Genomic DNA, 20,572 nt, shown 5'->3' with positions numbered 1-20,572 from the left:
CATATATTGAAAATATTAGGCCTTTATGCTCGTCGGCTGATTGACACTGGATATTTACACTTAAAATATTTTGTATATTATATATATATATATATATATATATATATATATATATATATATATATATATATATATATATATATATATATATATATATATATGTTACCTGCAATACTAGGCATAGATAAAAATAAAACACTTAAACACTTAAACGTGTTTCTTAAAATCAATTTATACATTTTGCAGCAATTTAAAACTTCATTACAAAACTAAAAAAATAAAAATGTTTATATTTAATGCCCACATGCAGTGCCTTCACAACCTACTAGGGGGCCACGCCCCACACTTTGGGAATCACTGTCCTAACTAAGACTGCTGTACAAGAATGTGTGTGTAAATGTATTTCTATTTTTGTGAGGACATTTTGTCTGAGCTCCACAACTTTAAACAGGTTTTTCAGGGTTAAGACCTGGTTTTAGGATTAGGGTTGGAATTGGGTTTAGGTTTGGGTTAAGGGTTAAGGGTTATGGTTAGGCCCTTAATTGTGATGACAAAAACCATGTCCCCGTTACATTTTACGGTGAAGACATGTTTTAAACTTAGGTTACAGTTAGGATTTGTGCAGTACTACATTACATTCATGTCATTTAGCAGACGCTTTTATCCAAAGCGACTTACAATGGAATTGAGTACATCAGCCAGGGGTGGATTCAAACTTGCGACCATGATGTCTTTCACACACAGGGTACCGGTCTTAACCACTGATCCACTCCACCCCCGGTACTAATTATGGTTCAGGTTAGATGACAATGTCCTCTGTGTGTGTGTGTGTGTGTGTTATATTATTCCAGTTTGTCTAAAAATCACGTGTCTGGCTGCTTATCCTGACCCAGACCGGCCAGTAAAAGTAATCCATTTTAACATTTATAGAGCAATCTCTGTGCCGTATATCACAGAGCTATCTGCTATGACGCACACACGCACACACACACGCACACACGCACACGCACGCACACACACATGCCTGAATGGCCTAATACAATGACACAGAGAGATTGATTCAGGCTCCTAAACAGGCCACATCCCTTCATGTTAAATCATCTTCTCTTCTCTTCTCTCTTCTCTTCTCTTCTCTCCTCTCCTCTCCTCTCCTCTCCTTTCCTCTTCTCTTCTCTTCTCTTCTCTTCTCTTCTCTTCTCTTCTCTTCTCTTTTCCTCTTGCCCGTTCATCACTGAGATTATTGCCTGGTATAATAAAAAAGGCACAAACACAGAACAACCGTGGTCTAAAACAGACGGAGAGATGGACTCTGAGAGGAGAAAGAGGGAGAAAAACAATTGAGAAAAAAACAGAGAGTGTCCAAACAGGGAGAAATGGAGCGCAGCACATCAATCATTAGGATGATTATTATGGCAGTTGTCATGGCAACATCCTCCCTTCCCCCTCTGCCTTCCCCTCGCTCGCTCTCTCTCTCTCGCTCTCTCTCTCGCTCCTTCCCTCCTCTCCTCTCTTCTCTCTTTCACTGGGAAATCAATTCAAATGCACTTAAATGCCACGGTTGGAATAGAAAAGATGCATTAAGTGCAGAAGGATATAAGAAAAGGGAGAAAATGAAAGAATAAAGTCAACATCATAAAATGATGCACAATAAAACAGGTTTCATTATATGTTTCAACATAATTTCACAGCTTCAACTGCCTTAATTAACATGAGTAAAGACTAAAAAATAATAATAAAAAGGATAAAAGTACAATATTTCTACACTGTTGAGTTTATGAGTCTGTATTTCAGTTTGCTTTGTGTTATCACACACAGTGGGAAGAAGGAGCTGCTCTTCATCAGTGTTTTTGATGAGGACAGATGGCGGCAACACTAAAGGTTCATGCGAAAAATAAGAAGCACACGCTCATGTGTGTCTGTGTGTGTCTGTGTGTGTACTTGTATTTATGGCTTTGTGAGGTCCAAAAAACACATACACCTATCTTTGTGGGGACATTTTGTCTGAGTCCCACAACTTTAAAGGGCTTTTTTAAACCTTACATTAAGTGATGGTGTTATATATGTTTGTTTTTATTCTACTATTTAGAGTTTGTATACTTGATTATATTTGAACCATGTTTGTTTTGGTTCATTGAAAATCTAGATTTCCTATTAATTTATCTCTGCAAGTGCAAGTGTGTCTGCTAATGTGCACAGTTTAAAATAATAAAACCTATATATCATGAATGCTGTCATGTTAATGTATGAAGGGTGTGACAAATCTACATTAGGGGCAACATTCTGGGAACCTTTAGTGAACGTCCTCTAAAGGTTGTACGAAGGTTGTAGAAAAGTCCTTATGGGAACGTTCTGGGAACCTTTAGACAACGTTCTCTAAAGGTTATATGAAGGTTGTGACAAAATAACGTTCTGGGAACCTTTAGACAACGTTCTCTAAAGGTTGTACGAAGGTTGTAGAAAAGTAACGTTCTGGGAACCTTTAGACAACGTTCTCTAAAGGTTGTACGAAGGTTGTAACAAAGTAATCTTCTGGCAAATGTGCAACCAAAAACTAACGTTGGGGAGAGAACCAGAGGAGGGAACGTTCCCACTATCAAAAGACTGATAACGATCGAGTCATATGAGTCGTGTGTTGGAGGAGGAAGGGAAACATGTAAAACATGCCGGACCAGGACTGAGAACCCCTGAGTGAAGGTAAAGGAGCTGGGGAATGCATTATGTCTAGTATGACGTGTCCTCATTAAGACATAAAAACAAGTTTGAGTTGATTGTGCCATTTGTGCATAAACAGCTCTGATATTTCCATGATTTCATTTTGTTTGTCTGATAAATATGTTTATACAAATACAGAACATCTGCTTTATCTATGTTTTTGTTTGTTTTATTGCACACCATGTGACATGTGTTAGCTTGGATTGGGTTGTGTTTTACCAAACCAACATTTGCCAAAACACAGTGTAATTTACAGTGTAAGGTTTTTGTGAAATGAGGTGTTTTATGTGAAACACTGAGCAGGTGTTGGAGAGTCACTTTGGCCTTGGACCAATTAAACATCGAGACAAAAACTGTATCTTCATCAGGCAAAACCTGGTTTATTTTATTTTTCTACAAAACATCTTTTCTTTTAATCCAGAGTGCCGGCCGGGGCCCACTTTGAAATCTGAAAATCCTCTGAGGTCCACACCCAAACCTGCAGTACCACCATATTCCACTAGGGGGCAGTGACCCACACTTTGGTTAATTCTGTTCTCATCGATACTATCCTATTTGGTAGAGACTAATTTAGTAAATGTATTGGTTTTACAGTTGGACATTTAGTCTGTGAACTTTACTGCTGTCCATTACTACAGCAGTGTTTTATTTTTGTTTTTATATTTCAAACCAAACCAAACATTCAGTCAAATGGTCAACAGAACAGAATGTCTTTGAGTTGTCATCAAGCTGTAATAGAAATACCACAATTCTACGGTGGCCCTGAAGGTCAAAACACAACGATTTCACAACGATTCAAACTATTCAGGGACAGAACACTTTTTATTATACATATATATATATATATATATATATACACTGCTTTACTGAATATATATATATATATATATATATATATATATATATATATATATATATTTATATATATATATATATATATATATATATATATATATATATATATATATATATAAGCAGTGTTTCTCAGCCCTGGTCCTCAGGGAACACTGGCCTGCTCACCTGAACACACCTGATTCAGATGAACAGCTCGTTAGCAGGCTTCTGCAGAGCTTGTTGACGAGCTGACCGTCTGAATCAGGTGTGTTCAGGTGAGCAGGGCCACACTGCAGTAAAGACACAGACAGAAAAGTTTAATTTCAGCCCGATTTCACTTCTTCACGCTGTCTGTGATTCCTTGTGTTACAGTGACACCTGGTGGCTAAGCTTTGTCGGTGTGTGGTGAGTTCAGTGAGACGTTTTCTTTCCAGTTTTTGCTGCTCAGTTAATTTTTGCAGTCATGTTTTTAATGATTAGAATCACTCACCTCGTCTGTCTGTGACTCTGACTCACAACTTTCCATATTTTACGTGAGAAAAAACCTGAGGCACAAACGTTTCTTGGCCATTTTTAACAATAACAGTCGGTAATAACAACACTGGACTCTGCAGCAACACGGTTACAATGTTCATGGTTCAACAAAGTTTACAGTACTTTGTGTGCAACTGATTTAATACAATGTTAATTTCAAATTTTGATTTAGTTTTTTAGTCGACTACATATAATCATATTTTAGATTTAGTCAACTGAAATCTACTGGGTTTGTTTGTATTATTTAAATGTTTCTCTATCTTCCTCTCTCGTAATATTGTGTTGTCATTATTATTGAGGTCTATGGAGTTAGATTTGTGTCAACGTTATTCATAGATCTACTTTTAGTACTGTACAAAAGTAGCACAGAGCTGATGTTGTATTCAAATGTTTCAAAATGTACATTTTCATCAGCAGCAGCAGCTAAACAGGTGGTTACTGTTTGTTTGTGTGTTTGTACTTGTGTGTTTATGAAGCCACAAAGAACTGGTGAATATAGCATCTCTATAAAATACTATATGTTGCAGTGACAAGAGAGAATATCCGTTCAATCTCTGTCATGCTGAGCCGTGAACAGCTGGGGGCAGCACAGTTACATATTGTCTACTCTGTAAGGAAGAGGATTAGAGTCATTATACAGCCATTATACTGAGTACAATCTGAATTCTGTGTTTGGTTTTGGTGTTGGAGGTCAGTTAAATAAAAACGAGCATAGATACAACATGAAGCCACAACATTACGAGCATGGTGGACACTTATTATGACACAGAACAGTTCAAACATGTCACACAAGTAAAGCTTCAGTTATTTCAGGGAGATCAATTTAAGATGTTGCAATGAACATACAAGAACGATGAGGATTGTGTTTAGTTTGGAGGGTTTTAGGGAAAAGAAAGGAGAACAGAGTTCAATGTAGTTGTTGTAAAATGAGGAAAAGCCTCAGTAAACAAGATGAATCAAAGAATTTGCAGAACAGATAGTTTGACAGAAAGGTATCACACCCTCAGGGTGCCTCTCGCTATATTATCAACACACTGTACGTGAGAATGTGATCAATAAACCGTCATGAGACCTGTTTGTGTGTCGGTGACACACAGGGAGCACCAAACAACCACACCTCCATGAATCCAACAGTTTGGATTCAAATATTTGAACAAGCCCTAAGTTGCAGTTGTTGTAAAGAGTGTGTGTGTGTGCGTGTGTGTGTGTTGCATTCAAATCCTCTGTGTTTATTCAAGGGATTATGCAAGCGCTATTTCATATTACTCTAATGTCAAATAATTCCAGGAAAATAATCAATGCATTGACGTGTTTGTCCACATGTAGAAGAAAAGATGCAAATGTTGCTTGTGAGACTTTGTCAGCAGCAGATTAACCCTCAGTGTCGGCAGGTGTCTTAATGATTTAATGCATTCATAGTTAGTTATTGTTTTATATAATCTGTTTTTTTACTCGTGTGTGTATAAGTTCTTGTTTTAGTTGCCTCTCTAGGACCGCGTACAAACACTGACTCTTACAGGACCAGTCATCCTCGCGGGGACAAAAACCTGGTCCAGAACTGTAGACTGTATATAAAACTGAACGTAGTTTTACAGTTGCCAAATTCACTCCTTAAAGCATGAAGATTCATGATTTGATCACCATGTCAGATTTTGCAACTGCAAATTATTCCCACCTGTGTTGTGCTTTATTGTGAAAATGTTCTCATCGAAACATCTGTCTTCATTTATAAAAAATGGAATATATATGTGTGTGTAGATATAATTTTTGTTAGCAATATTTATTTAATAGTAATGCATTTTATTATATTTATCACATTATTAAATATATTACATGCAACATTAAATTATGTATAAGCTTGTTATCATTTACTCAGTGATTCAGTTTTTGTTATGCAGAAATTAATTTTGGAGCCTAAATGTGTTTGTTTTATCGCAAACTATAAATCAACGGACGCTTTTACCTCTGCAGACTAGATGCTCATTGGCTCCCAGGTCATTTGTGTTCAAAAATAATAAGAGAGAATAGTCATAGACGCCCAGTTATCACCATCCTTTCAATGCTAAAATGCTTTAAGGAAAGATTTTAGTCTCCCTCAGCTGAGTCAGAGACTCCACATGAGTCACTGCTGACGCCCTGACAAATTATACATTTACTTGCCCTCAAGGCCTAAGTTGCAGACACCATTCAAAAGGTTTTCACACCTCAGTCTTTTTCTCATTCTCCCTCCTCAAGACTGAAGAATCTCCAGTTTCCAGTGAGTCCGTCGTCTCATCTGCTCTCCAACCTCTTCTCTGAAACACTCTTTTTCTCTTTTTACACAGAGTTCCCGATATATTTCACATCCTCTGCATGCTTCTCATTACCGTAACTCCTAGACCGTTTGTGATCCGTCTAATCAGCTGAGATTGACACACGACCCTCATGTGGAGGATAAAGCGATAGAAGATGGATGGATGTGTACCAGAAAGCAGAGAAATATAGGCTTGGTGCCCATATACTTGTCATTACGGTAGCCCTCAGGACAACCGTCCAATCACAGACGAGATTCATCAGCTTCTCCGTACTATAATTATAAACAGTTAAATAACTGCCAGATATTGGAAGTAAAAGTTATCTTAGAAAAGGGGCAGAAGCGCTCACTCATTAATCATCACATCAAAATAAATTGATAATCATGATGGTCATAAAATGGGTTAAGTTTAGTTGAGTCTCGCTAGGTTTCTATTTAAATGTATAACAAATTTTAACCAGACTTTTAAAGATTCAGTTACAGGAAATACACATGTATGTGTTTTTCCATCAAGTACCGCAAAACAAATATTGGGAGTTAGATAACTGAAGTACCTGGTATATCGCAGTAGATGGCGCCAAAGTTTAAGGTGCAACCTGATATTGTGAATAATAATGAGCGCCCATAGCAGTGGTGCCGTTTTATTGCTAATTCTGTTCATTGTTCATGTAATATTTGTCTCCTCATCAGTCCACTGTGTCCGTCATGTCCACTAGTTCTTGCAGCACAGCAAAAATTCTGTAGCAGGAGGAGGGGCATTCCGGTTACATAATCTTTTACACTGTACTCAGTTACATCCACTATTTATGCACCGCCCTCAAGCATAAACACTTTAATGCAATATTTCTAGACCTTTAAGAATAAAACTGTATTCCCCCAGCTCCTCTCACTTGTCTTTCTCTCTTCTAATGTGAGTCTCTTTCTCAGGTGGGTTTGTGTTGGTGGGACCATTTCAGGATCCGTTTACACCGTAAACAATAGTCCTCTGTTCACTGTGGCCTTCCTCTTTCTTTTGCTCCTCCATTTTCGTTCATGGGTCACCATTACCTTCCTCAGTATCAACCACCCACTGTCTGTCTCTCCCTCTCTCGCTGTCTCTCTCTCCTCCCAACACACTTCTTCCCCTCAATCCCAAGGGTGTGCCGCAAGGGTCTGTTCTTGGTGCATGGCTCTTCACGCTCTGTTTGCTCCACCTGTTTGAGATGGTCTAATGTTGGGGAACAGAGCGACTGACGGTTTGAAGAAACAAATACTCAGTCAGTTTGCAGGTTTATGCTCGTCCGGTTTTGTAAATGTTAACACACCACAAACATTTGAGTGTGATATTCACTATATGGACAAAAGTGCTGGACCACACCCATTAAGTATTGATATCAGGTGTTTCAATCAGGCCAATGAAGGACAATATGAACACTTCAGCATACAAAGACATTGCTATGCTTCCAAATGTGTGGCTACAGTTTGAGGAAGGCTATTTTCTATTCCAACATAACTGTGCCTAAAGCAAGGACTATAAAGATATGGTTTGATTTTGAGTTTGGTGTGGAAGAACCTGACCTGACCTCAACCCCTCTGAGCACCTTAAAATATAATCAATATTTCAGAAGAACTTGATGATATATTGGTGGGATGTGTACATTTGAATCATTATTCATTATTATTTACTTGATTAAAAACTGAGTTACCTGTGTTTGGCTTTTAAAAAATGATTAAATATAAGAACGAGCTCCCTTCATGTCACACCACGTCAGAGTAACTTTGTGATCCCGGTGGCGACACGGAGCATCCCAGACCCCAAATCTCCGTTCTTTAAATTTGTTAACCTTCACGCCCGTTCAACTTCATAAACGGGTCAGAAACTGGAAACGTGTTGGTCACAACCTGCATTAATCTAATCATTTTCCTTAATCTCTGATGATATAGCATGGTCATGTTATGTCTTAATATAATACATTTCTTGCATATAGCACCTTTAGTTCTCCCCCCACATGCCCTCATTTGCTCAATGGCGAGATTTTGACTGTCTCATTTGTCTTTTCTTTACCCTCATTGTCTCTTTTTAGCTCAGAATGTCCTGTCCTCATGCCGCTGAGCTAAATCAAGCAACCCTCCATGTATATGTATATATATATACTGTATATATATATAGGCCGGTCCCAGATTAACAAATGAACTAGGTTATTTCTTCCAGGACTTGATCCATTATCCTGAGGTTTCAGAGAATCAAAATACCTCAGGGAAAACCTTTTTTTTTTGTCCCTTGAGAAGAAATGTGCTGAACTATCTGAGACACAGAGAGCGGTGTTTGATGATAAGAAGAGATATAATTGTGTTGTTGTATAAATATTTATCTTAAGCTTTTCCTCAATAGGCACTAAAATAATACGCTGTTTGTTCAGCGTTTTCATGTCACCAACTAATTACAGTAAACGGCTGCCTGTGAAGTCGTGAAGTCAGGTGAATTATCACCCAACTCTTCTTCTCTCATTGTCATTTCCAGAACAGATTATGTTTGTTTATCACATAAATATCCATGTTCTTCACAAGAACGTCACAGTAAAGTATAATTCCAGACCAGGTTGACACATCAGGAGACGTCTTGGTGATTTTTGTGGAGACTAGAAGTTCATCGTACAGTTTGAGGACCAGGTTATTTGTGTGCCTAAACCTGGTGTGGTACTTCTCAAGATCACTGAAGGTCTCGTCTCAGCCATAGAGGATTTTAAATGAAGATCGAGACCACAGCTGATTTGAAATTTCAGATGCAACAAAAGTTGTTAGAATTAGTTTTGTCATAGATAACATTTTTTTTGTTGGATGTTTTTCTGGGAGAACAGTTTTTCTGTTATAAAGTCTGCTTTTTTGAAACAAAAACAATTGTTTGCATAACTCCATTTATGGAAAAACACATTTTCAACGCTCAATTTAAACACGTTCAATTCTATGAAATAATATACAGTACATCCAATTTAAACAGGTTGCTTAGTGTCCGTCTGAGCAGAGAGGACATTGCTTTATTATTGCTCATTTTAATCCAAATACAGAGTAATAGTTCAGATATGCTACATCCTTTGCCATCATATGAACTCTTTTAGATGCACCTAATTAAAGTGTCCCCAACAGCAATTCAGTTATAGTATTGAAATGCATCAAAGTTGTGTGGGAACATAGATTTTTATAAGCGTTTTTAAGTTTGTCGCAGACGCAGATGCCTGTTTCCAGTCCAAACACCGATGGAGCTAATGTCCACAACCTGCTCTGCTGTAGGCAGATAACTACAGAACAAAGACAAGCAAAGCAGCAATGAAGTAGAACTCAAAGGGTGAGGGAAGAGGGGACGTATCATGTTCAGGTGGGGGTAAAATAACCCAAATGGAGGTAAATCCAATCCATGTCTTTACCTAAAGCTGTTTAAGCAACAAAATCAACGACTACTTCTTTAAAGGCATGTGGGAAATTGACAGCGTTTATAGATGCTTTACAGTACAAGGCACGTTCACAAATACATTCTATATACACACATATTTAACGCATTGTTGTATAATATCACGTTATTCAATGTTTTATTGGTGCAGAACAGTGTGAATATGTACCAGCAATAAGTTAGTAAAACAGGAGACGTAGCACTGCTGTTACCTTCTATACTTATATCGTTAAGTCCCATTTTTTTTAGAAATGATTCATGAGAGTCACTGGAAGGCAGCACGAACCGTCCGGTCATTGAGTGGCTGTGTGGGGCGGAAGTTGTCTCCCAACATCCCATCATTGCCTTCTAGCAGCTCAGCACCTTTAACGTGGGAGCGCAGCCTCCGGAACTCTTCAATCTGCCGAGATAGAAGTGGGAAGATTTTAATTATAATTTAAAATCATTATTATTACTTGTTTTATCCGGCCCACGACGTCCTCACAGGTCACCTCAAGTTGTCTCTTTCTCTGCAGTGACGGGAAACAAAGCGTATCAGTGAGGTTTTACTAAATCTTTACCTGGATAATACTTTTAAAAAACATGGTTTTACTGTAATATTATCTCCTCCTTATATGAAAACATCTACAGTACTATTACCACATTGTTACTGTGCTGTAATGTTACCCTTTAAAATAAGTGGGTCCCTGTATAAAAGGGTTCCTCGAGCATATAAAGAAAACACGGTTGCCTACACGATCACTTTTGGCCTTTGGCGATGCAAGAACTCAACGTGACTTCAAATATTTGTTCTTCTCTTTTAGGGTTTCCTCAGGCTGTTAAACCCTCAGGAGGTAAAACAAAATATGACACAACAAGTTTGGGAATTATATGACATCACTATTCTTAACTTTTATTTCAGGTGATTTTAGTTCTTTTACATCAAAAATCATAGCAGATTGTTGAGAACATTTTTATAATATTATCATTATTATTATTATTATTATTATTATTAGTATTATTATTATTATTATTATTATTATTATTATTATTATTATTATTATTATTATTATCATTATTATTATTATTATTATTATCATTATTATTATTATTATTATTCTATGCTGTGGTGTTGGTTTAATCGGCTAAAACAAACACAATAACAGATCCTGTACCCTGTCACACAGGTCACTGTCCAGGTGAACCCTTGCAGGCATAGCAACTGTTGTGCTATGCCTGCAAGCACAACACATTGTGTGTGCACTCACACACTCTAGGTTATTTAGCTCTCAGTACTAGCCGAATGTTTAAGGTTGGCATTATAGAAAAAGCAGAACCTGTTTTAAAGCTGGACCAACACCTATATATATATATATATATACAGCTGATATACAGCAGTGTTCATAAAAACATTTAAGGTGATATATTGTCCGTCTGTGATGGACACTATGGAAATGCTGTGATTGCAGTATCGTGGTAGAATATTGTGGTATCATTTTAAGCTCACATTCCCCGTCTCCTTCTGTACAGTTACTTTTCATGGTAATATGCCGTGGGAATGATACTCAACTCCTTATATGGACAGCCTGTCTTCTTATATGTTGTTGATTCATTTTATATCACATTTTAAGCAGTGATATAAAGTAGTAAACACACAGTAGCAGTGTTTTTATGTTGCGAACAATCTTGAGAATCCCATGTCAAGGTTGGTGAGGTTACTCAGAGTTTCCTCACACCATATTTTTCAGAGATTGTATTTGTTTTTTTTGTTTTTTTCTGTGTCTAATGAATGAGCGTGTGTTCATTTTGTGTCAAAAACTTCCAAAATGTAATCACTACTTCCTTGGTCATACTTGTGTTTTTATTATTTTGCTCATAAACTGACTAATCGAAAGATAAAAGCTGGCTAAAACATCATCACCTCTGTGGTGAAAGAAGTACATGTGTACATGTGTACATGTGTACATGTGTACATGTGATTGGACAATCCACACGTGTTTCACCATCTGGCAAAACCAGTCGGGAGAAGAGCACAACGTTTCAACCTTCAGTCAAATCAACAGTGTAGGGAAAAGAAATCATAGACTTTAGCAGGTGTTTTATTACATAATCCTCTTGTTAAAGGGGCTATGTAGAAGATATGGTATTAGACCGGTACTATTTCATTAAAACTAAATATTGGAGAGCATTGTCCCCACTCCCACTCTCTAAGCTCTCTGCCAATCCCACACGAACCTAAAGAAGGATCTATGAGAAGCTACACTTTTACTCCACTTTTCCATAACATAAACATACATGTAAACAAGAATGAACCACAAAATCAAAATACACAAATTGTAAATAATATCTATTTAATCATTCAAAAATATTGTATTTTATTTGTTTGAAAATACACTTTTTGCCTGCAGTGATCGGACGTTTGGTTGCTCCGACTCGTTTGCGTTTGCGCTTTGACAAACAGATACTTACAATTATTTTGTTCGGAGTTCAGAGAGTCTTCTGCTTTCATCTACCACTCATTAACCTAAACATATTCTCAATTCTTCAGGCAAACAGAAAATAAACTCAGTCTCTTTAGTCCAAAAAATATGTACCTGCCAGGATTCACATTATCTGAGTGTGTCGGTCCAATGTCAAGAGATTGGATTTCTTGTAGCTTATAAACGCAGTGAGTTCCTCATACAACCACACTACAAAAAGCCTGAACTATCCCTTTAAGTGCTATGCACATTTTTGCAGTTTATAACTCCTGTTTAAGCCCCCAGCTTAGGAGAGGTTTTATTGGTGGTACACAGTTTAATTTAAATCAAACATTCAACCACACGACCAGGGGACAAGTCTAGTGTTGAACGTTTGATCTTTCATATTAAATTTAATGTTTTAATGTTTAAAGTTATCTCCATTGTTTAAAGCCATTGGTTAAGTCAACTTAGTGTGTGGACGTGGCCTGAGGCATGAGGAGACAGGAAGGACCTTTTTTATTTTCCCCCTGTTAGCAATTCAAACAGGTCAGGGACATAAATGTCAGAGGATCACATTCATCGCCCTTTACAAAGAGCCAAAGGTGGATTTATAGTTAGAACCTATGATGAAGGTGATGTGACACACTCATTGATTGGCAGTGGGTGTAAACACTTCCTGTTTGCAGTGAATGCCAGGAAGCCACGGGCCAGAGCAGCCGAGTGCGGCGTGATCTAAACTCACTGGTCAATTCATTAGCTGTTAACACAAACAGCTAATCTGCCAATCACACCTCAGAATGAGGAAGAAACGTGGTTTTAACATCTCATCAAAAAAAGAAAGTGTCCACTGACGGGGAGTTCTCAGGGAGAACGCCCTCATGATGCCAATGGTTCAGAAGACCATCTCTTGACCAAGTGGCAACTGGTCTTGATGTCACCCTGGGACCATGTTGGGGGTTTAGCGATCAGAAATTCACAGACATGAGCTGCAACCAGCCTTCTGCTCGACGATACCAGCAGTCAATCCCCACAGTCAATAAAACTGATATTATGCTCTATTGAAGAAAACCTGTAACGAGCGAATGACACTATTAACGCCTCAGGAAAAGGAGTTTACTGAGTCAAACTGAGTTCGTTTAGCAACCAGAAGAGTGGCTATACACTCGCTATTGGTTTCACCCAGAAAACCGAAAGACTAGGGCCACTTTATATACATATACATACATATATATATATATACATATAGCGTACAGCACATCAGTCAGTGCAGTATGTTACACAATTCTTTTGACAATGGGTAGGGAACCATCATAATCTATCCACACCATCCTAGTTTTCACCCATCTGTTGCGTTACCAAGCACTGTAGTTGAGGGTGGAGCTGGAATTTGATGGCGAGATACACTGTGTTCGGCAGGTATGCTGTCATGCCATGTTAGCTGACTCCGCTATCGCCGTCTGGCCTCTGGCATGTTTATGTTGGGGTTAGCCAGGCTTCCATCGCTCGCCTCCAGCTTGTTCAGAATTCTGCTGCACGACTATTAACAAGAACTGACAGGCTATATTTAAAAAAAAAAGAACTGACAGGCATGAACATGCCATGAAGTTATTATTGGCCCCTTAACACCTGGCATTAAAATGTATTTTCTGTGATCGGATTGCAATCGGATAACGCCTGACCACCTGAGCACAAGTGTAAATACACCCGAGGACGGATTGTTATCCGACCCGAGAAACCATTTCTGACTACACTGAACATCAGTGTGAGCAGAAATACGTTCGTGGCTCCAAGCACAGCTAATGTGAACGCAGCGTCAAAACTGCGCAGCATCCTCTGCTTTCTTCCCTGCTTCTTCAAGCTGTACACTCCTTGGCAATCCTTTCTCGATGGTCACCATGGCACAGATTCTTGCCGTGTCTTGTTGTGAGGACTGGCAACACCACAAGTACGAACATGACTAATTATCTTTCATGACACTGCATGAGTTTGATGATTATCGGAGAGGTGGGCATTGGTAGTCCCTGGAGGAGATGTCAAAGAGGTAGGAGAACTGTTTCCAAAGCTCAATGGAACATTCTTCAGGGTCACTATTCCACCTGACAGCAGCAGCAGCATCCCTCTTCCTCTTCATTTATGTGCCACTACACGTTCATGACATTCATAATCCGGTCCAACACTGGAAATGTGTCAGTCACGACCAAATCACTTGAAAATTGGCCTGAATTTGTGTAGTCTGCTCCCGGCATTACTTCAGCTGTAAACTCCTTCATGGTCCCCAAGATCTTGGTTGTCCCAGAACCAGTGCTGAAGCTCTGTGGGGATCGGGCCTTCACGGCAGAAGCTCCCAAATTGTGGAATGGTTTGCTACTACACATTAGACAGACCTCATCACTTCCTGTTTTTAAGTCTGCCTTAAAAACACATATTTTCTCTTTGGCCTTCGAATCAGACTGAGTTGTTCTGTCTATATCGTGAGTTTTTGTCTCAGGTGTGCTCTGTTTGTGTTTTATGTTTTTTAAATAAAAAATTTTGCTTTAATACTATTTGGATTGGATTGGCCCACACGCCCCAGGGTGGAAACGCAAGCTAGATCTTGGTGCACCATTCCAAACCACACTGTGGTTAGTTAAACTGCACTTTACCACTTAGTAGAAACCAGGCTTTAGGTTCACATAATCCCAGAAGAAGTGGCTGGTGGGTGTATTTTAAATACAGGAAGCAGTTTATCAGATAACTAGAGTAACATGATATACTATATACATGTATATATATATATATATGTATATATATATATGTATTACCTGCAGCTGTGAGATGGTGAGAGGGTAGCGGTAAAGAATCCAGGTCACATGTTCACTGCAGGGCGGAGTTGTCAGAGATCCTTCATACACCCAGTAGTCTCTCAGTAACGGGTCTGGGGAAATTGAAGTTTGGGTAGACGTCAACACAACAAGCACAGTCTTCATGTTCATCATGCATTTAAAACTCATTTCTTCTCACCAGGTAATAGTGTGTTGGGGTTGAAGCATGGGATGATTTTGTTCTTCCCCTGATGGAAACACAGCAACACAACACTTTTCACTGTCATCTTGTGCTTCTTCATGATCTAATCCATCTGCAGTTTTCAGTTTTGGTCTCACCTTGTACTGTAGGTCTTGCAGGACTTCAGTGATGGCCTTCAGACCCAGATGCTCCTTACCAATCTGATGTTTCGAAAAAATTAAAAAACGTATATGTCATATGACCAGTGGATCTGACACAGGTAGAGATGTCAGCGATTGTCTCCAGGAAGTCAGCAGTTTATATCTGCTGCATCATTACAGGAAGTACACAGGAGCACAAATCTAAAGACTGAGGTTTTCAGTGGACCAGCACTCTCTGTGGTAAAAGTGAACAAGGCTGTTTGTCAAAGGGTTTACTTTTTGTTTCGTCTTTTAGACACTTTTGGACATTAAGGTTCCCTTTTGAACCGGTGCTTAAAGACCTGAGATTTGCTGGTATGTGGTGTCTTAAGACCTGTGTATACTCAAAAGATGGAGTATAAACATCATGAGCAATGAAGTATAAGTCAGGGTTTCTGAATCCTGGTCCTGGGCATGTTTTAGATGTTTCCTTACTTCAGCACACCTGATTCAAATGGTCAGCTCGTCATCGTATGTATGTAAGTATGTACTTGCATACTTGGTACACAAGTACAATCTCTTCATTTGGAACAGTGGCATACTTCGTTTTTTACGCTTTCTTTTAGGGATTTTTGTTTTTTATCAAAATTATGCAAGTTGTTAATGTGTTTATTTATTTATGGTTTGTTTTATAGGGACAGATACAATATCATAGACAGAACTGCTAAGAGTTGTTCAATGCGCGCACCATAGTGTTTCTAGCAGATGCTAATTTGCCACATTTGTCCCTAGAAGGACTTGTTATGACAATAACTGTCATACTATACAACAATAAAACATTACATTCTTGTGGAAAGTACATGAAAGCGACCAGAAAATGACTTTGGTAGAAGTTAAAGTCATCTTTTAGAATATTACTTGAGTACAAGTTTTAGTTCCTGACATTTACTGTACAAAAAGTAAAAGTAAAAGAGACAAGCTTCAAATCACAGTATTGTGGCTCTTAAAACCAAAAACCTTGTATTTGAATTAGAGTTGTTTGATCGCCGTGAATGCCGATATCACAGTCCAGTTCTTTTTTTGCTGTTTTCTCGGCCAATCAGCTGCTCGTCACAGAGGAAACACATTGCGACATGTACGGACAAGTATGGATATTGAGAACGGGTCCATCGGTCTGCAGAATCCTGACAACGGTCCACATATTTCAATCAGGTGTGTTGGAGCAGGGAAAACATGCAGGTCAGTGGGTCACCAAGTCCAGGATGGAGAAACCCTGCTGTGAGTAATCATAATATAATAACTATTATTGTGATAATTAACATTATATACACAGAATTTGGTCAATAAAATGTAATGTATGCATGAAGAGGCAACAAATATTCAAACTACATCTCAAAATGGTCCGAAATGTAGACTTGTGAAAATATGTGTAGAGAGTTCTGACAGATTCTGAGAGTGTGAGAGTGGAAACTGGGACTCGGCCATTGCCTCACTGCTCTGTATTGCGTGTCGGTTTGTTTGTTTCTTGTTTTCAGTTCCTCCAGTACTGCAGTTTTCCCTCCTTGCGTCACTCTTGATTTCGTGTCTTATTCAGCCTCGTCCCTTGTCTGTGTTTTTGGACTCCTGACGTACGTTTCGATTCAAAGACTGGCTTTCATGGTTTCATGACTCTGTTATTGGCTGTTTTCAGAGACTCAAGGTTTCCATAGATTTCACTGGTCGTGTCTCCCTTGTGCCTGTGGTCGAGGCTAATCTGTGATGAACCTGGTTACTCGTTTGGAATAACAATTCCTACAATCCCTGGAAGGAAAAACACTTAAAGGCCACACACATGCTGACAAAGTCAATGTTTTTTTTTTTACCGCAGGTCATAAAGGGGGACAAGCACACAATCTTTTCTCATCCCTCGACAGTAAAGGTTCTGGGGGGAGTTTATTCCACAGCTTTGTCGCTTTATATGAATTATAAATGACTGTGTTTTTTTTTTTTTAGGTCTGTACAGATATTAAAGCTCCACTGCATGACCTTTGTTCATTTCTGTGCTGTGAGTTTGTCTGAACAGTGTGAGTTTGTGGACAGTAAGTATGCTTTCTGTTCCATATGCCTCTACTGAATTGGGTAAAAGGTGGTTTTTTTTAATCTTTTGTCCGTTCTGCACCTTTTGCATGGAATTTGTTGCAGAAAGACAGTTTCCAAACAGACTGAGGCTGACTCTACAACATGCACTTGTTTTTCATCATGTAATCTTTGTTTTCTGCTTGTGTTTTAACTGTGTAAATGTGTAACTGTTGGATGTAGGATGATGAGAGAGCAAATGATCTTATTGTCTCCTGTGAAAGGTCCATAGCATTTTCTCACGTGGTTCTTGGTGTAAAATGGTTCGAGAACCACTGTATTTGACAGTGAGATGGTGCAGTTTTAAATATGCTCATCAGGAGGAGGTCATGATCACCTGCACAAAAAGAGCGATGATGAGGACTCCGTTCCTCTTCCCAAGAGCGTCCTCCAGTGTGTTGAACAATGTGCTGTTCCAGTGAATCAGGTGGAGCTACAACACATGGAGAGACAACAGGACACGACTTGAGTTAGAGAGGTCATTGTTGTTGACGGGTGAAAGGGACAGGAGTAAGTGTTTGAGAAAACCACCAGCTGGTGGTGACTGACGGTTTGTCCATATGGGCTCTGATGTCCAGACTGACGATGTGTGCAGGACATGACTTAGTGTAATGTACACACAGTGAAAAAACATATCATCTCAGTGATCTCTGGCCTCATTGTTAATTATTATTATTAATATTATTATTATTAATCATCTAAGATGTCCCTCTGGGTATTAATTAAGCCATGTGCAAGATATGAGTGAATGATAATTCATGAGGCTAAACCTGGTAATTATATTAGTCCTTTAGTACTCCACATTATTACATTATTGTGGCAGATCAAAAGATTGATATATAACAAAAAAGTGTCTTTATAAAGTCATTTATTGTTTTAACAAACTTGAACAGATGCAGTCATTTACATTTTGCTGTGTTCATTTATCAAAAATACAAAAATAACATACTAAATATGACTGTAATTAATTAATCGCAGAAGAAGAAGAAGAAGAAGAAGAAGGAGAAGAAGAAGAAGAAGGAGAGGATGTGTGTGCTCTTTACCTCCATGGGGAAAGCCTTGAAGTTGACTGTGTGCTCTGATCCTCTCTGGTTCTCTTTTCCCCAGTGGAATCGAACCTCATGAAGCTCAAACTCATGATCACTCGGCAGAGGACCACCTGTAACCACTGTTGACAGCACCGGAGAACCCCAGAGCATTGTGGGACAGCACGGCACAGGAAGTGGAGGACAGATCAAAGCAGTGAAAGTGGACAAAAGGCCATTATTTACAATAACATCAGCACTCTTAGCACTTCTAAAATCAGACAGGTGTGTGTTGACATGTTGCCATAGCTCCTGGGAGTCACCTGACTTGGACTTGAGAACGATGCGGACGGTGTGTCCATCGTTGATGACCTCACAGTCTCGACACACCACGTAGTTTGGAGACAAACCCACATCTAGGAGGGACGAGTCATACTGGGCCTCCCTGGAGTTTAGGTTTATGGGAGACTGATATTCGCCGTTGGCGGCTGGGAAGTGGAGTCCCCACTCGACACCTGCGATTGAAAACACCCAGAACACACATGACACGTGCTGTTTTCTCTAAATGAGGGGGAAACTTGAGTGGAAGTGACTTTTCACGTTAACACTTTGTTTCTTCAGTTGGACAAATATCGTGATGTATCGCTGTGTGATTGTTTGATTATCACAGAATCGCTGCATATCTGCGCTGCTCACGCAGTGAAAACGTGACAGGATTTTAACCACTTAACAAAAATCTCACTGCAGAAAATCAACATGCTGCTGAAAGAGTATGTTCTCTCACCATCAGAAAACCTTTTTCCAACAGGAAACTAGGTTTTCTGACACTTCTTTAAACCACTTCATCTCCTGGAACTCCACAGGGAAAATGAGCCCGTTTCACACGCGGCACACGGGAGGAGTTGTTGATCCACCGCTTGCTTCCGTCACTGAGCTCAAATGTGTTTTGTTGTGACTTCATTGTTTGAAATGCTTTGTTCATGTTTACCTTAGTGGCACAAACTTAACAAACAGAAAGCCACTCCCTGTGTCTCCGTGAGCTAAACATGCTAATTCTCTCTATGGACTTTGAAGCTGAGGAGTGAGTTTGAACAAACTTGAGTTTCCAGTCAGAAAAGCTGACGAATGACAAAAAAAAAAAGCAGCGAATATAATCTTAAAATACTGGAACACCCAGCAGATCGCAGATCGCACTTTTCGTTACTGTAATTACGCACGGTTTGTGCTATCAGAAAAATTCCAACAACAAACAAATGTTATTTTAAATATGGTTTATACTGTTCAAATTTCAAATTTAACACGCAAACAACTACAGTGTTTTTTTCTGAATAAATTGTAAATAACTGCCAGATATCGACAGTTATTCTGGAAAAATAGACAAAAACATTTACTCACAGGACATTTTCTCTGCCTTTTATTCTTAAAATAAGCAAAAAAAAAGACAGACATTGATCACACGGATCACCTGCAGTCTACAGGAAAAGGAAGTGCACACAGTTCAGTCAGCTGTATTTATTTTAAAGTAATATATTATATTATAATATATTATAAGTTATTAATGTGTTTATTTATTTATGGTTTGTTTTATAGGGACAGATACAATATCATAGACAGAACTGCTAAGAGTTGTTCAATGCGCGCACCATAGTGTTTCTAGCAGATGCTAATTTGCCACATTGGTCCCTAGAAGGACTTGTTATGACAATAACTGTCATACTATACAACGATAAAACATTATATTCTTGTAGAAAGTACATGAAAGTGACCAGAAAATGACTTTGGTAGAAGTTAAAGTCATCTCTTAGAATATTACTTGAGTACAAGTTTTAGTTCCTGACATTTACAGTACAAAAAGTAAAAGTAAAAGTATTTAAACAAAGTGAGCAATTACCATTTTGAATCTGACATTTTGTGGCTACATTTAAAGCATAACAGGTACAGGCGAACAACTTCAAACAACATTGAAATTAACCTCTATGATCTCTTGTATTTTTGAAACTTTTTGAATCCTTTGGAGTTTGTGAAGCTTCTAGATTGGAGACGAAATCTGCAGTTGATGAAACGCGGCGCCC

The 20,572-nt window shown here is 38.7% G+C and overlaps 1 protein-coding gene across 1 annotated transcript; it reads right to left on the bottom strand.

Moving 5' to 3' along the window:
• Positions 1 to 9,341: 9,341 nt before the first annotated feature.
• LOC122781578 (carbonic anhydrase-related protein-like) lies at positions 9,342 to 19,461 on the bottom strand. Its single transcript, XM_044045319.1, has 8 exons — positions 19,386 to 19,461; positions 18,824 to 19,015; positions 18,519 to 18,643; positions 17,813 to 17,908; positions 15,379 to 15,441; positions 15,239 to 15,287; positions 15,040 to 15,152; positions 9,342 to 10,197 (listed from the first exon to the last, which is right to left on the bottom strand). Exons 1-8 carry the CDS (start codon positions 19,459 to 19,461, stop codon positions 10,063 to 10,065), a joined length of 849 nt encoding a protein of 282 aa, XP_043901254.1. The 3' UTR covers positions 9,342 to 10,062.
• Positions 19,462 to 20,572: the final 1,111 nt, after the last annotated feature.

The sequence above is a fragment of the Solea senegalensis genome, linkage group LG1, assembly GCF_019176455.1.
Source record: "Solea senegalensis isolate Sse05_10M linkage group LG1, IFAPA_SoseM_1, whole genome shotgun sequence".
NCBI lineage: Eukaryota > Metazoa > Chordata > Actinopteri > Pleuronectiformes > Soleidae > Solea > Solea senegalensis.
The sequence above is the reverse complement of the archived record's forward strand: the minus strand, read 5'-3'. Positions and strand labels throughout refer to the sequence as shown.

What these genes read in the sequence shown, in the direction of transcription:
- LOC122781578 (XM_044045319.1), bottom strand. Translation starts at nt 19,461, where the DNA reads ATGAAGTCACAACAAAACACATTTGAGCTCAGTGACGGAAGCAAGCGG. An exon ending in CGTTCTCAAGTCCAAGTCAG is followed by an intron (nt 18,644 to 18,823) that starts GTGACTCCCAGG and finishes TGCTGTCAACAG; the next exon opens with TGGTTACAGGTGGTCCTCTG. An exon ending in TCACCATCTCACAGCTGCAG is followed by an intron (nt 10,198 to 15,039) that starts GTAATACATATA and finishes CTATCTCGGCAG; the next exon opens with ATTGAAGAGTTCCGGAGGCT.